Genomic DNA, 16,616 nt, shown 5'->3' with positions numbered 1-16,616 from the left:
CGAGGAGTAAAGGAGACACCACCAGTTTGCCACCCTCAACGACCGCAATGATGGTAAGTATTTTCTGCTGGGCCTTTCTCTTCTTCTTGCTCTTCCTTCTTTTATTTGCTTTATATCCACCGCGCCAATTCGATGTATCAAAGTGTTTGTGTGTGTGTAATGTGGTGTGGTATATATACAAAGGGTTTAACGCTAAGCGAACGCGCTTATCCGGAAACTGTACTGGTCACTTGGTAGAGCGCGGGCGGTTATAACTTTTCGTCGTCGTCGTCGTCCTCGTGCTCCTTAACGATCCTGCCGAATGTCTCTGCGGCTTTAACGTTCGAAGCCGCTGTTGCTATATACATACACATGCACTGACTTTACTTGGCTCTATGCCTCGGCTTCTGCTGTTGCTCCTTTTAGCAGTGTCAGCATGTATAGATATAGATTATTCCACGTAACTATAACTAACAGAGCAACGCCGATATAACAGTCGTAAAGTTGAAATAAACATCTCCTGCAGTAACAGCAGCAGCAGCAACAGCAACGGTGGTAGCAACAATTTCCAACTGATCCCGATATATCGATGCATCCTCGATTTCGATACGATATATGCGTCTGTGCGCGGTGCAGGAATTTCCTTCGCGAATACGCCAACAATGTCAGAGAGAGATATCTCTGTATATGAATGCGTGTATCGTCGATGCCGTTGTTGTTGTGACGCGCTTGCGAAGGCGAAGCCCTCGGCTCTCTCTATTACGCGCGTGTGTACGCATACATCGAATTTTCAATTGTGAACAAAAAATTCAATCAATCGCGTATCGTATACTTCTACCGAGCTCCTCCACGCACGCGAAGGGAAAAGTTTCTCCTCGCGATGAAATCTCTTATACACAATGCCGTGTATAAATTTTGGGTACGTATATGATACACGAGAATATTTTACAAGTCTCTTGGCGCCCTGTATTTGGATGATCATTATAACGAATCTTTTAATGATGAGACTCTGCTAACGGAATTTATACGATCTGTCTGTATAACTCTGATTTTCATTCAGAAAAATCCGTCTCGATTTCGAATGTGTATCGTACATAATGTTAAGTATGTTTGTGTACATGATCGAGCTCCGCTACCGAGAGAGCTCCGTTAGACAGATTTCATGTATATTACACGTACTATGTGTGTCCGTGTGTGTACTCTCTCGCTCTAAAAAGGCGATCAATTATTAATCGGGCGTCGCGGCGCAGCTTTTAATCGAGAGCCTTAACAGTAAAACTCGGTACGTATGTGTGTGTGCTCGCTGAAATTCGGTCAATTAATTGGAGCGAATCTCTAATTCTTTGTAGAAGTGTAAAATTATCCTATATTTATACAGTATAGTATATACAGCAGGATCGATCGATTAAACCGTCGGTAGACCCGTATGTAAAAATTATTAATACTATCCTATATAACGGTGGCGCGCAAAAGATGGTTAATTGTGCGCGCGAAAACAACAACACGAGAGCTGCCACACACACACCATATTATATGCATGACTCGCACGCGTTTATCACGCTCGCTCGATTGTATCAAGTAGAGGCAGCGGTGGCACAGTGACGTGTCGTCGGGAAAATACAAACAGCTTTTCATCCACGTATATACGTATAGGTACCTCCCACCCGACGCACGGGGTTGCTTCGAGCTTATACGCATATATGCGAGATTAGCGTGTATACAATAGATATGGAGCTTCGTGCACGGGGCTCATCGTCGCGCTTGCCGCATCGCGAGCTGCTCGTTCGCGTTATATTGTGTATCAAGCCCGATATTTTCACACCGTAGCGACGTTATATATACGGTATTCGCGCGATAGATATACGTCTCTCTCTCTCTCTCTCTCGATCTGGTCGCATCTCTCACGTTGCAGCAGGTGATCTCTCTCTCTTGAACACGAGCTATGCTGCTGCTATCCACTCTCTATCGCTAACTTGGATAATACGCCAAAAGAGCTCGATTCAATTATCCGCCGCTCGGGCTTTCCTCTTCTCTCTCTCTCTCTCTTGAGAGCGCGTCCTCTTGTCGATATACGTATACGAGATACATCTGTGGCATTACGAGAGATCAATGTATATATACCATATACCATGACGATCGATCGATCGACGAGTAGTATATCTCATAGCTGCACACTGACAGCCACACCGGTGCTGTCGTTGTCGTCGTTGTTGTTTTGTTTTTTCTCTGCCTTTTTCTCCTTCTTCTTTTTTCTTCGTCATCTTCTTCTCGATGATTTTTTGCGACTGCGACGATCTCCTAACGAGATGAATTTGCGCGCGGCGTGGTCTTTAAATATATATATACGGTATATATATGGGTCAAAATAATACTTTTTTACAAAACCGTGCGCACGTATGTCACCGATCTTGACGCGCTTTTGGTATGTTATAGTACATGGTAAAAAGGTCCCAAAAAAAAATTTTTAGACCCCCTCCCCCCTCCTACCCCCCACTTCCGGTATAAACGTCCATTTTCGATCTATATTTTTTCTGAGGACATGAAGCAAGTAAAAAATCTGAAAAAATTCATAAAAATACTTTTCCACAATCCAAACAACCTTGAATTTTTTCAGATTTTTTGAGTGCTTCAGGCCTTCAGATAAAATCATTGAAAATTTCAAAAATCGAGATACGGCGGTATGAGCCGATGTAGTACTCGGAAATTTTTTCAGTTATTTTTCGCATTAAAAAACATAACCTCAATTTTTTTCAGATTTTTTCAGATTACCTAACGCACCTTTTGAAGCCAAAAACCGATTTTTTTGACGAAAATAATTTTTTTAGGACAGTACGGAGCCTCGAAAAATCTGAAAAAAATTTTTTCTTGTTTTTTTCATCAAAATACGTAATCTCAAATTTTTTCAGATTTTTTAATTGAAGGCGATAGCTTCTAGGGCCGAAAAATGCTATTTTTAACAAAAAATGGTTCCTAGAACCCGATGGTTCCGGTGAAAAAATTTGAAAATATTTTTTTTGAATTCCTTGTCAAATTTTAATAAATTTTGACCGTTTCAAAAGTTCGATTGAAGCTTCCTAGCTCATTTTAGAGCAGGACAAAGATTAGTGCAAAATATCTGAAGACGTTTCTGAAGACATTAAGGAATGATAAAACTCGTTTGATGCTCTAAAATGAGCTAGGAAGCTTCAATCGAACTTTTGAAACGGTCAAAATTTATTAAAATTTGACAAGGAATTCAAAAAAAATATTTTCAAATTTTTTCACCGGAACCATCGGGTTCTAGGAACCATTTTTTGTTAAAAATAGCATTTTTCGGCCCTAGAAGCTATCGCCTTCAATTAAAAAATCTGAAAAAATTTGAGATTACGTATTTTGATGAAAAAAACAAGAAAAAATTTTTTTCAGATTTTTCGAGGCTCCGTACTGTCCTAAAAAAATTATTTTCGTCAAAAAAATCGGTTTTTGGCTTCAAAAGGTGCGTTAGGTAATCTGAAAAAATCTGAAAAAAATTGAGGTTATGTTTTTTAATGCGAAAAATAACTGAAAAAATTTCCGAGTACTACATCGGCTCATACCGCCGTATCTCGATTTTTGAAATTTTCAATGATTTTATCTGAAGGCCTGAAGCACTCAAAAAATCTGAAAAAATTCAAGGTTGTTTGGATTGTGGAAAAGTATTTTTATGAATTTTTTCAGATTTTTTACTTGCTTCATGTCCTCAGAAAAAATATAGATCGAAAATGGACGTTTATACCGGAAGTGGGGGGTAGGAGGGGGGAGGGAGTCTAAAAATTTTTTTTTGGGACCTTTTTACCATGTACTATAACATACCAAAAGCGCGTCAAGATCGGTGACATACGTGCGCACGGTTTTGTAAAAAAGTATTATTTTGACCCATATATATAAGAGCACGAGCTCGCGCTTTTCCTCGCGATTATGTGGCACACGCGGCGTGTCCCACTTCCGGAGAGGCGCTACTCACGCGCGCCTTACTCCGCGATCCGACACGCGCTGCACGCATAGAGGCACTACTGCACACACACACGAGCACATATCGTCGTCGTAACTCGTTTATCAACAGGTGTGCGTATATAAGTGTGTAAGTGTGTACTACATGTACGATATGTATATATATAATATACTCAGCTATTTGCTGTACCGTTGCACTCGCCGCGATGTGTGTGTGTGTGTACATAAGAGCCGAGCTCTCTATATCATGCGGTTGCCCTTTTTAGGAGCCGCCTAGAGTCGTATAAATACGGATTTTATTTATATATCTACACGCGCGGCAAATGAGCTTATTGCAATCGAACCTCGCGTGTGCCTGGATTAAGAGCCTATGCGCAGACTCCGCCGCGATGGGAATTGCAGTTGGCGATCTCTTTCAATCGGCAAAAAGTCACAGCTTCGGCTGTCAATCGGCCCGCGCGCGCGCGTGGATCTTTTCGTTTGTTTGTCGTTTGTCTCTCTTCGCGCGGCGAGCTTACTCCGTTTTTTAGCTCTATATCTCTCGTACTGTTTTTTTTTTCTCTCGACATATCCTCGTCTCTTCTCTCCTTTCTCTCGTTCGTTTTATTTTCACAAAATGTATACACATCTATCGCGCGTATACGTTGACGAACTGTACGCGCAACGAGCATCGGACAGTCGTAGCAGCGGCTCGCGGGAAAGCTGCTGATGTGTATAACTCGCGCGACACGAGAAATCCCATATGATATCGCTCGGTCGGTCGGTGCTCGCGCGAGGGCCTTCGAACATGCACACACGCGCGCGCGTACACGATGAAAGTTTCGAGCCAAGATCCTATTGCTTTCCACTTCGGCTTGGATTTTTTTTTCGCTGCCGACATCGCCGCTGCTGCTACTGCTTCCGTTTCTTCGGCGACTTTTACGCGACGATTCCGCCTCGGTATAAGCCTCGTACGCGTACATATATAAATGTATTAAATTGACCTATCGCTCGCGGCGCGCACCGCACCGCACGAGGCTTATAATAACACGCGATACACGTACAAAGTCGCGTAGATGGAAATAAATCCGCGCGCGCGTTGATCCCTTTTTTGTGCAGGTGCACCATAAATTTGCTCGCAAATTGGATTGATCTTTTCTTCCTACGGTGTGTAATTTTTTTCCTACCCGAGCTAGCTTAATGCGCTAATATACTGTTTCTTTTCATTTCCAATCAAGGAGATTTAATCCCGCGTTTCCGTATTATGTAGGCAGGCGCGCGCCTTAACTCTGCATGCTTCGTGTATTATACGAGACTATTTTCAATTAGCCATGTACATTTTTTTCGTTGTCACTCGCTGTTTCCGTTTTCGACAAATTTCATTACGCGCGGCGAATTGAAAAATTTCCCTTCTTAATTGGATAATTTTGATCGATCGATACACGTATAGCTGAGAGAATCGCTGTTGACTATCTCGTATCCTATCCATCGTGTTTCCGCGGTTTTAGGAAAATCAAGCGCTTCGCCGCGTGCATGCAGCGTGAGTGTGAGTGCGCAAATAAATGCCGAAGCGAGAGATCGAATTCACGACTATGTTTTTTCGTTTTTTTTTTTTCAGTCGAGTTTTTTCTTCACGTATCAATTTTTGTTGCAAGTCTGTTTACCTCATGCTATTCGATTGGGGCGTGGGAGAAAAAAATCCAACTACACGTTTTCGTTTACATTTGAATAAATATTGCGATTTATTTTCTCGCGCGGCGAATACTGCACGAGAGAAAATTTCCCTATCCTGCACACGTCAAATTACTTTTTAGCCCGCGGGTTACTTTTCCTTCGGTATAATCCATTTTTTCCTTCATTTTTCACTATTTGTGGTAGAAAAGTTGTTTTTTAACGCACATACACGCATACGCACACGTTAAAGTTACGCAAAAGCCAAAGACGGAACAGTGTATTTGTGTGTGCACGAGGGTATTTGCGTTCAGGGAAGTTTTTCATGCAAAAGCCCGCGAATTAACATTACTTTATTCGCGTACACTCTGACATATTGCCAAGCTAGAGCACGATCAAAAGTATAGTAGAGTAGCGTTTTCATCGTGCGCGTATAGACGAATTCGAAAAATGGGAAAAAAATCCACCGGGGTGCCGCGTGGATAAAAAAAAGATTAATATTTGAAGTGGTTCGTCCTATATAGGCACTAGATTCGAATTGCGCGCGAGTTATTATTTTATTTTTTTCATTGTTGAGGTAGTAGCGACGTGCAAAACGCGTCGAAAAATCGTCACTCTGTCTCTGTCACTGTCACGTGGTTGTCTAGATACACAGGCAATAGGCGTAGATATGAATAGGCGCGCAAGCGAAATCGTGCTCAGTATAAACTATCAATTATTAATTGCTTAGTTTTCGTCGAGAACAAAACAAATATATACCAAAACAATAAAAAAAAAACGAAGCGAAAACACTCGAGTAAAACGATATATCGATCGACGCGAGAAGAGAGAGAGCAAAAAAACTCAACAATATTCTAACGGCCAGCGCTTGTTCTCGTTCATACAAAAAAACGAAAAAAATCAAGCAATCAAAATAAATAACGATATCATCAATTTGCCTCGGTTATAGTCTTCTGTATCATTTTACTCTTTTCTCAATGCGAAGTGACTTTAATCAAAGAAGTGCCGTACGCGCGATCGCGAGAAAAAGGAGCGAAAGAAAGAAAGAAAGAAAGAAAGAAAGAGAAAAAGATGGAAAGGGCAATTTGTATCGACCGTTTGCTCGGGCAATTTTTTTCTACCCTCGTGCACCCACTGTAAAAATGTAAATAGCAATGCCATTCTCTCTGCTCTACGTATACGGGCATGTTTTAAGCCGCGAATCAAGATGAATTTACTCGCTGCTGCTGCTGCTCCGGCGCGTCAAGCATAGAAGCGGAGTCGTTATTTGTAAACAGAGCAGCGCGTGACGTTGATTGTAAAGGCGCGTCTCGGGCGTAAATAATGAAAAAAAATAGGAGCAAAGAAAGAACGAAAGACAGGAAGGGCATAGCGCATAACAACGATATCCAAACGAAACGAAACATTTGCATCATTGTCTATATGTGCGTGTTCTATTGCAGCGAACGAACTGCAGGCTGGCGTTGCTGCCGCTTGCGGTGATCCTGCTGCTGGAGGGCACCGAGGCGCAGTACAAGTACCGCAGACCGCCGCCCCAGCTGATCGGTGGGCCACCCCCGCCTCTGCCGCCGCCGCCGCAGATCTACAAAAAATCCTGGGCGCCCGGACCGCCGAGGCTCGGTCCCGGGGGCGGAGGCCTGCCGCCGTCGATGAGCGGCAACTCGATACACATGGGCGCGCCCAACTTTCTTCACAAGAGGCCGCCGATCTTCAAGCCGCCCAATTACAGGTACGATGGAGTGTCATCATTTTGTCTACATTACACATTGTAAAAGCTCGCTTAATTAGCAGCTAAATGGCACGGCTTTTATTTATTTTTTTTTCCACGCGAAATGGTATATTTATACATCATCATCGTGTTGTACGCGTAGGCACGCATACACGCTCTCTTCGTCTTTCTCGAGCGTAAATACTAGTAGGTGTTTGTTTCGCGTTACACGAGTATGCACGCGCGAGCTCGCGACACTATGATTAATGCCTCGCTCATTATTGTGCCACTACGCTCGGCTCTCGGGCTTATTATTTGTGCGCGATAAATAGCTCCAAAGCCTGCCTGCCTGCCTGCCTGCGGCAATTGTTTTCCAGGAGCAGCTTCGAGAGCCTCTTTTCACGAGCAGCACGACAAAGTGCAACTATGTTTTATACGTGTGGCCCCCGTTATGCATCGATTATTGGCCGAGGGTAATTCGAGCCTGCTTCGATGGCAGGGATAATATTTACACGCGGAAATTAATTCCGGATCGGCTCGGGCTAATGCACTTTGGGCGCGCGCGCGTATCATTGTTGATATGAATTGCGAACGACGCGGTAGTGTAACGATTCGTAATGAAAATTTTTTCATTTCCCATATCCCGGCTCCAAGCGATATCGCGCGTGCGGTAATTAGGGGATATTTCAATTAAATTTTTTTCTCTCAATGGGAGAATAAAGCTTCTACAACTGGATTACGAGAATTTACCGCGCGCTCGCGCTTGTGATTTATCAGCGACGGCAATAAAAAAAAAGTTGTGTGATATACGTGGATATTTTAATCGCTCGAAAAATAATAAATTCTCGTGCGTCCGCGACAAATTTTCTATTTACGCGTTAATAAAGTCTCATTTTCGCTTGTACACGTAAATGGCTCGTTGGCGCGAGTGAGAATGTTATTTTCCTTTTTCGTGAAAACGATCTCTTCTAGTTTCGCTGATATATATCGCGCGCCCGTTAGTTCCACCGGTTTAATTTTCGGAGCGGTTGTTTTTTTTTCACGACAATTAATTTTTAACATTGTTTTCGTGGGGTCTGTTGTTTTTTTTTCTCTTTTTTTTTATCTTCGTTTCAACTATCATTAACTCTACAAGTCCGAGTTCGTAAAGCCTCGGCTCGATAGATATAGAAACTGCTCTCTCTCTCTCGTCTCGTGTAATCCTTGTAGCCACAATTGTAATGGAAACACAAGCAGCAGCAGCAGTAGCTCGTAGTTGCGAAGTTGCGGGAGAATAATAACGAGCCAACTTAATAGAGCATACGAATTATTACTGCTGGGGCAATTTTGGAGATGATTGCCGCCAACTGTGCGTGTATACTCGAGATATGCGCTTCGTTATTACAATCGGAAAATAGTCGCGAGAGGATTAGTACCGACCGCGTACGAGCAGCTGTAGCTCGAGAGACATCATTGAATTTGCCAATAATTATAAGTAGAACTAGCCGATCGTCGAAATAACGACTCATAATTTTGCAACGCATGTTTATCGTGTAGATTCCGTCGACCACCGGGCCCACCCGGATCACCGATGCCGCCCATGTTCAACGTGGTGCCGAGCGCCTACAAGCCCATGCCGGCCAGCATCAGTGGATTACTCGGCGGACCAATGAATTTCGGCTCGCTCAATAAGCAAAAACAGCAGCAGCAGCAGCAGCCACAGCCGCAACAACAGCAGCAGCAACAACAACAACCGCAAGTCCAACAACAACAACATCAGCCGGTAGTTCAGCCGTCGCTGCAACGAGTCATCGGGCCCATGAAGGAGCTGCAGTCGATGGCCAAACTGCCCCAGCAGTACAGCCCCGAGTACCGTCCGGAGATGTCTATGCCGTTGCATCATCATCATCACCATCATCATCGGGCCGGAGTGGACGACGATCGCGGCCCCATACACACGATCCCCGCTCCGAATCTCGGACCAGCCAGTAAATCCTTCCAACAGCAGCAGCAGTACCAGCAACAGCAACGGGAGCAGCAGCAGCAGCAACAACAAGAAGAGTCGATGAAGAGGCCGACGTATTCCGTCTCGCAAGTCGACTACTCCACGGTTTTCAATGGTCAAGGTGAGAATGGAATGAGCATAAAATTTTGCAGAGCATTTGGTACGCGCTCGTAGTATTAGTAGTAGTAGTAGTTCTTTTTCACAGGAAAATCCCTTTTTTACATGCCTTACTGCTATAAGCTACAGGACTACTATATATAGATATATAGCTAAAGAGAGAGCCTTGAAAAAGTCGATAAAAAAGTTTTGCCATATAGACCCGCGCGCCTGATAGTGTTTGCCCAGCTTTTCAATAAGCGCCCATCTCGCTCTTTTTCTTTCTTTACGCTGCTTTCTCTCTTTCTCCCTCTTTCTCTCTCTCTTTTCACCAGCGATTGCATGCAATTTTCATGCCTTCGAAAGCTGTTATATGCTTCCCCTTTTCCCCCGAGCGCCTACGCGAAAGAGCCGCGTCTCTCTCTCTCTCTCCCCTCTAGAAAAATGTGTACTTACAGAGCTCTACGACTCGACCGATCGACTAATCACAGGCAAAAGCTCGCTCGCTTACTCTTTGCTCGCTTCGAGCTCGGAGCTCGCCCGGTGCGGCGCACATGTAACCGTGCGAGCGCAAAAAGCTCTGCAAGCACAGCAGTGAGTATAGTATATTACGCGCGTAACGTAATAGAGGCAAAATCAAAAGGTAAAGTATATTAAGCTCGAGCAGCGTCGAGAGGACTCGAATTTTGCCACGCGAGCCCGTGTGCTGCGCGTCCCGGCCGCGGTGATATACATATAAATCGGATTACTTTGGCCGAGTCTCGGGTATAGCACGTACGTTTCATTGCTACACACAATTCGTGTGTATAATGCGTAATATAATTGCGTCGACGAATTTTGAGAAATTCTCAACGCGCAAATACGATCGATGCATAGTTCATGTAGCAGTGGTAGCGTACATTATAAAAGCACTGCATGGGTCAGCGAGTACTCAAAGTTCGAATAAAGTTTATCAAAGTTTTACGTGTATCGAACTCACTTGTACTGTCACCGCACTATTGTAATAATGATAATAAACTTTATTGCGAATTTTTTTCTTTTGTTTTCAAGCAGACGCCAACGTGGAGAGTCAGCGGATCTCGCCCGGCAGCAGCGTCGGCCAGCTGGTCCATCAGTACGAGGTGACGGAATCCAACGAGATCAATTCGGCCACCCCGGCCACGTACTTCACGCCGGATTTCGACTCGGCGGCCCAGTACGCCGCTGTTTTGCAGGAGCAACAGGTATTGTATAGCATATAGTCGCACAATATGTGGGCAATATAATGTGTTTGCCATGCGAGTTCGGATACGCGCGGGTCGATCGAAAGCTATAGCACCGATAATTTATCGATTCGACGCGTTTATCGACAATACCATATTCGTCATCTATATCGCATCCATATATATATATTCAAAGAATAAAAGTTTATTATAACTATAAATATCCTCTCGCTGGATAAAGTTGATTTTTGTCTCGAGCGTGCACAAATAAGCGCATCGTCAAAACTCGTACACAATAGCCGATAGACGGGGGCGGGCGCGTCACGAAAGCTCGCGAGTCTGTTCGAGCGCTAATTGTCCCTGAAATAATACGACGAAGAAGAAACCGTATCGGACAAGTGGGCGCGAGGGGTGGCAGGCGTTATGACTCTCTCGCGCTCGCAATCGTTCGTGCATTATCGCCGCTAACGAGGTTAATGCATTTTCTCCGTTCATAACGCCCGCTTTACTGTACACCACTCGTCATTCTACCGTGAATACACACAATACGACCGTGAGAAACAGTATTTATACTGCTGGATAAATTAATTTCAATTGAAAATAATGACTATATATACGTAACGACGAGTCTTTGTGGCAATCGGGAGCTTTGCAGAGCAAGCTTGAGAAGAGCTTTTTATCGTGCATACGATATATACTTTTCGAACTTTTGTTTCTGTGCATCATCGTCGTTCCCGCGCGGCAAGCTGCACTCGCACATGCCAGTTCAAACGAGTCACTCGCGCTCCGATCAGCTTTTATATACATATATAGAGGGTGCGGGTGAAAAGCTTCGCTCGCGATAATTAGCGCCTAGAAAAACAAAGAGTATAAAAGTGTCTATATATAACACGTCACACCTTTTATAAGCCGTGACACCTTATGCAGTAAATTAAAGCCTCCCCTTTGCGCACAAATAGTTGCAGGCTAACGACGTCTACGCGAACCATCCATCATCGTCGCTCTCGCGCTCGTCTCAGCAGCAGCAGCAGCAGCAAGACTCGGACGCGGACTCGAGCGCCTCGATGAATCTGCACAGCACGATGCACGTTGGGGGCGTTAGCAGCAGCAGCAGCGGAGACAGTCAGTCGTCGGGGCAACAGGACTTGCACGTCGGCCAGCCCGTGGCCGGCGGCCCTACCATATCGGCCACCAAGCTCTACGAGGTCCTCAACGCTTTCCCCCAGCAGCTTACCGACCAGTACGCGCTCAGCCAGCAGCCCCAGATCCAGCAGCACCTGCTGCAGCAGCAGCTCACGCAGATTTTGCAGCAGCAGCAACAGAGCTTGCAGGACGATACCGACGCCAAGGTGTGTGATGAGCCATTGTGTATACAATTATTGATCCATTGATTTTTTCGCTGCGACGCTTTAATTTCTATAACTCGAACGAAGTACGACGGTAATTAGTCTTTTTCAAGTTTATCGTCGCGTAGGCAGTTCGCCCACTTTTTTCCGTCCATTAAGCTTTATTAACGGAGAGCTGCGACGTAAGCACAAAGAGCGAGAATAAGGAAAAAAAAACTTGTTCGATAATGCGATGATTATGCTGCAATAGTAAAACGATGAAAAATAAAAGATCGCATGATAATAGGGCGCATCGATACAAATGTACTGGAAGTTACGAGTGTTTTATTTATAAATGGAAGCTTTATTTTCTATTTTTTTTGCAGCAGCAGACGAGCTTCTCGCAGCCGATCCTCCACTCGTTCAATTACGACGAGCAAGCCGATAAGCCGAAACAGCAGCGGAAGCAGCAGTCGCAGTCGCAGCAGCAGCAGAGCGTATTTGTCAATCAGAACTACGCCTCGGGCCGCGTGAGCGCCGATTACAGCCTGTCGCCGGACGCCAGCGACGTGCAGGAAGTCGGCGCGATCGGCGTCGGCGCGGCCGACGCTGGCGCCCAGCCAGAGAACAACATCGACTACGAAAAAGCCGCCGCGGCCAACTATTTGGAAGATAAGGTATATAACGCCGTTTTTTTTTCTCTTTCTCTTGCTCCGAATCTCATCTTTCATATTCGCGCGCGCGCCAAGGGGTAGTAAATTTTGCGCGACAACGGGCCTGTAGGATGTAATAAAAAAAAGAAAAAGCTCATCATCGTTTATCACGCGATCGTTACAGTTTTACAGGCTGCGCGCGCTAAATTTATCCTTAGTCATCGCTTTTGGTGCTAAATTTTCCGAGAGTTCGCGAGATAGTTTGAGCTCCGCCTCTCTTACAAAAAAAAAGCACGTAGTACCCAAGCGCTATGAATTTTTAATATGACTCGCAGGGCTTGACGAGCCAGTTCTACACGACCCTGCCCAACCGAGACGCGGCGGAAACACTGGCCGCTCTCGCCGCAGCCGGAAACGTCAACAGTCAGCTGATCGGTCAGCTGCGCAAACAGCAGCAGGAGCAGCGCCAAAGACTAAGGGAGCAGCAACAGAATAATCAACAGTCGTCGTCATCGTCGTCGGCATCGTCGTCGATGCCCTCCAATCACAAGGACGAGAGCGATAAGGAGCAGCAGCAGCAGCACGAGGTGGCGAGCGAAAAACAGAGTTCGAACACGCAGAAGCAGCTGGAGCATCGGCGAAAATTGTTCTATCGGCGCAACAAAAATCGAAGCGACACCCCACTGTCCGACGAGGTATGTGTGATACGTCGTATTATACATGTATGTATGTGTCAGCTGGGTAGTGATTTCGTTTTATATGAGCTCGTTTCGCGCGTCAATAAAACCAACTGCGCACCGCATTGTCGTGCGGATTTTTCAATCATCGTTTCGCGCCGCGATGACGCGTCGAAATCGAGAGCTGTCGGAAAAGAGAAAAAGTACGTTTTTTCCCCCCACTATGTACATCCAACAAGTCATAAATTTGACAAAGACATTTTGAAAATTTGTTTTCAATAAAAATACGATTCAGCAAAGATACATTCGATCCTTCGTGAAACAATATCTCAGTTCTTAACACTTACAATGCGATTCGCTAATCGTATTTCTTTGAAAATAAAGGACAAGTAGATATTTTACTTAGAAACTCTTAAAATCGTGAAATTTTATAATTTTTAAAACACCATTTTTTATGATCGATAAATCGTGCGCTGCAATATACTGACAAATTGACGCTTTTACGACCACTATAAATTTTACGATCTGTTCGACAAATGAATCGTTTACGAACGAGGACCACTTGACCTATGGAACTACGATTTTGTTCCAAATATTTTAGGGAGATTCTTCGCTCCACAAAAAAGATGCTCAAATTTTTTCCTTTCATCAAAAACATCAAAAGGAATAATATGTGTATCTTTTTTTGAATAAAAAGACTGAAACGATTTTTGAAAATTTTGAATACCAAATTTTTTCACGATCAAAATAATAAAAATTTTCTCTTTTTCAGGGAAAGAAAGAGGATACCAAGGACGATGAAAAGTTATCACTCAGAATAATGGTGTCGGACGAGAGCGCGGAAAAAGATAATTCCGAGGAGTACGAGTACGAGAGAGACGAGGCTGACAATTCACGAAATAACGAGTCGCCGACAGAAGAGACTGAATTCGGATCGCGAATAGCTTAAGAACAAAAAATGTGATGCGGATGAATTTGATCATTAAATAGCTAGGTTTTTTTTATTTAATTACGATTTCTTCTATACTCGAGGAGACATTCGAAATAATTTATTAATTTTAGCTGTAGATTTTTAAGTATCGTTACTCGTTTGAAATTATCGCATAGATTTTAAGCGAATTTGGACTCGATTCGGCCCAATTAAGTTGTTCTCGTTGAGTAAATTTAATGCTAAAGACGCGTCAAACTCTTAAAAGACTAATAATTCTGATATAAGTCAAGCGCTAGTTAGCCCATTCATTCATTGTCATTTTTCATACTCGTTCATGTTGTAAAATTTCATTGTAATTGCATATTGTATCTATTCACTTGCACTTTTATCATACATCATCATTAGGAAAATATGATTTGATGATATCTATCCTCTATTCCAAATATATGTTCATTGAAATACTAACCATCGTGGTGAAACAATAAAATTTTCTCACAGTAATGCACAACAGTCAATTGTAGAAATCTTATATTGTAGTAGCCAATATCTATGTTTCAAGCAATTGTTACTTGAGTGGTATACAGATGGATGAATGACAATTTAGATATAGTATTTTATGGAAGTTCATGATTTATAGTATAATAATTCGTTTTATTTGTTATCATTGGCAATGTAATATATTCATATTTACATCATTTATCTTTTTCATTTTTGTTGATTTACTTTTTATCCATAAACCAAGGTGTTCCCTCCTTATTTCTGCGTTTTGTTAAAATATCACATCCATTTTCAGTTACTAGCAGCGTTTGTTCAAATTGAGCTGACCATTGGCCATCAGCAGTAACGGCAGTCCAGTTATCTGGCCACATTGTGTCGCGCCATGTTCCTTGAGATATCATTGGTTCAATGGTAAAGCAGTGGCCGGCCTTCATTACTCCAACAGCTTTATTTTCTATAAAAAGCACATTGAAAGATAATGTATTGCATAATAATTAGCTTTATGATTTATTTATAAAAAAAGATTAATTACTGGCATAATGAGGGATATTGGGAGCTGTATGGAAAAGACGATGAATTCCATGACCACAATAGCTTCTGACAACACTTAACCCATTAGCCTGGGCATGTTTTTGAATAACATTTCCAATCTCTCTGTATTTTTCTCCAGGACGCACTAATTGAATAGCTTTGGAAAGGCACTCGTAAGTTACTTCAACCAGTTTTTTTATTTCTGGCTTAACATTCCCAACAAAGAAAGTTTCATTCAAATCTCCATGAAAGCCTCTATGATAAACAGTGACATCGACTAAAAAATGTAATTAAATTGGCTATAATTTTAGATTAATTAATCGAGAATAGTCAAGTATTCAAAATACCATTGCAAATATCTCCATCTTGCAGCTTTCTTTTGTCAGGAATACCATGGCAAATAACTTCGTTGACTGAAGTACAGCAGCTAGCTGGAAATTTATAATAATTCAATGGAGATGGATAACATTCCCTTTCTACACAAGCTTCATAAACAACTGTATCTATTTCTTCTGTAGTTACTCCAACGCCACATGCCTTTGCTGCTTCATCGAGTACCTCGCGCCCAAGCTAAAACAGTTTGACTTAAGTAAAAATAAGGTTTAGTTACAGTTAGGAAAGAAGATTAAATATATACCTTGCAAGCTAATCGCATGCCTTCAATTTCTTCATCATCTAATACTTTAATCACTGTAGATGATCTAGCAAGTTGTTCGGATACAGGTGTACCATCAGGATGATGAGCATAATCTGGGGCCATTATATTAGCAGGTGCTGGTCTGCGTTGCTCACGAGGTGCAGGTCTCAATTTACCAGTGTATTGAAAACTTGGCCATGGGTTATATTCTTCTTTAGAATTTCCAGTATCACCCTCTAAAAAATTAATACTGCAATTCATACTCAATTTATAAAAAAAATACATTCATAAAAACAATTAAATTTATATTGAATTTAACGTTTATCAGAAGAACAATTTACACTGTTTTTCTGGAAAAGAGTTCAATGACACTTATGTTGGTATTTTTAAAAATATATAAGCAGCTTATCTAATAATAAACTAGCAGACCATTGTATATACAAGACTGGTCATGTAATTTAAAACTATAGTTTATAATTTATAACTTACTAGCGAGCTGATGTAATAGTTTGTGGCTTTTCCAGCTGCTTTTGAAACAATCCTAAAATTTTATGACGTTTTTTTTAATACTTACAATCAAAAGACAAAAATAACCAACTTGGTTAAGAGACTTGTAGGTTAAGAAAATTACCTGATTACAGAAAAAGGATCCTGTGATTCCAATTTTTATGCAGGTTGGACATTGTAAACTGGCTTGCTTTTCACATCCAGGCGTATCACATTTATTACTACTCACAGACATTATTAATGATCTTAGTAAAAGTTTCACACTCCGT

The 16,616-nt window shown here is 42.6% G+C and overlaps 2 protein-coding genes across 3 annotated transcripts; one reads left to right on the top strand and one right to left on the bottom strand.

The window, feature by feature from the left end:
• Nucleotides 1-14,675, top strand: LOC106654369 (putative uncharacterized protein DDB_G0271606). 2 transcript variants are annotated; one of them, XM_023463661.1, is made up of 8 exons: nucleotides 1-53; nucleotides 7,041-7,327; nucleotides 8,843-9,411; nucleotides 10,440-10,609; nucleotides 11,548-11,937; nucleotides 12,303-12,590; nucleotides 12,902-13,261; nucleotides 14,016-14,675. In XM_023463661.1, exons 1-8 carry the CDS (start codon nucleotides 48-50, stop codon nucleotides 14,190-14,192), a joined length of 2,247 nt encoding a protein of 748 aa, XP_023319429.1. In that variant the 5' UTR covers nucleotides 1-47; the 3' UTR covers nucleotides 14,193-14,675. The 2 variants fall into 2 exon arrangements, with proteins under 2 accessions (XP_023319429.1, XP_014229672.1); XM_014374186.2 differs by having other exon boundaries at nucleotides 12,300-12,590.
• Nucleotides 14,676-14,773: 98 nt separating this feature from the next.
• LOC106654410 (methionine aminopeptidase 1) lies at nucleotides 14,774-16,616 on the bottom strand. Its single transcript, XM_014374258.2, has 6 exons — nucleotides 16,472-16,616; nucleotides 16,330-16,381; nucleotides 15,841-16,076; nucleotides 15,551-15,773; nucleotides 15,205-15,480; nucleotides 14,774-15,126 (listed from the first exon to the last, which is right to left on the bottom strand). The coding sequence occupies exons 1-6, from the start codon at nucleotides 16,580-16,582 to the stop codon at nucleotides 14,894-14,896; spliced, it is 1,131 nt and encodes a 376-aa protein (XP_014229744.1). The 5' UTR covers nucleotides 16,583-16,616; the 3' UTR covers nucleotides 14,774-14,893.

Source organism: Trichogramma pretiosum, unplaced genomic scaffold, assembly GCF_000599845.2.
Source record: "Trichogramma pretiosum strain Unisexual culture from Peru unplaced genomic scaffold, Tpre_2.0 scaffold47, whole genome shotgun sequence".
In the NCBI taxonomy this organism is placed as follows: domain Eukaryota; kingdom Metazoa; phylum Arthropoda; class Insecta; order Hymenoptera; family Trichogrammatidae; genus Trichogramma; species Trichogramma pretiosum.
Note: the sequence above shows the minus strand (reverse complement) of the source record. Positions and strands in the feature narration are given on the sequence as shown.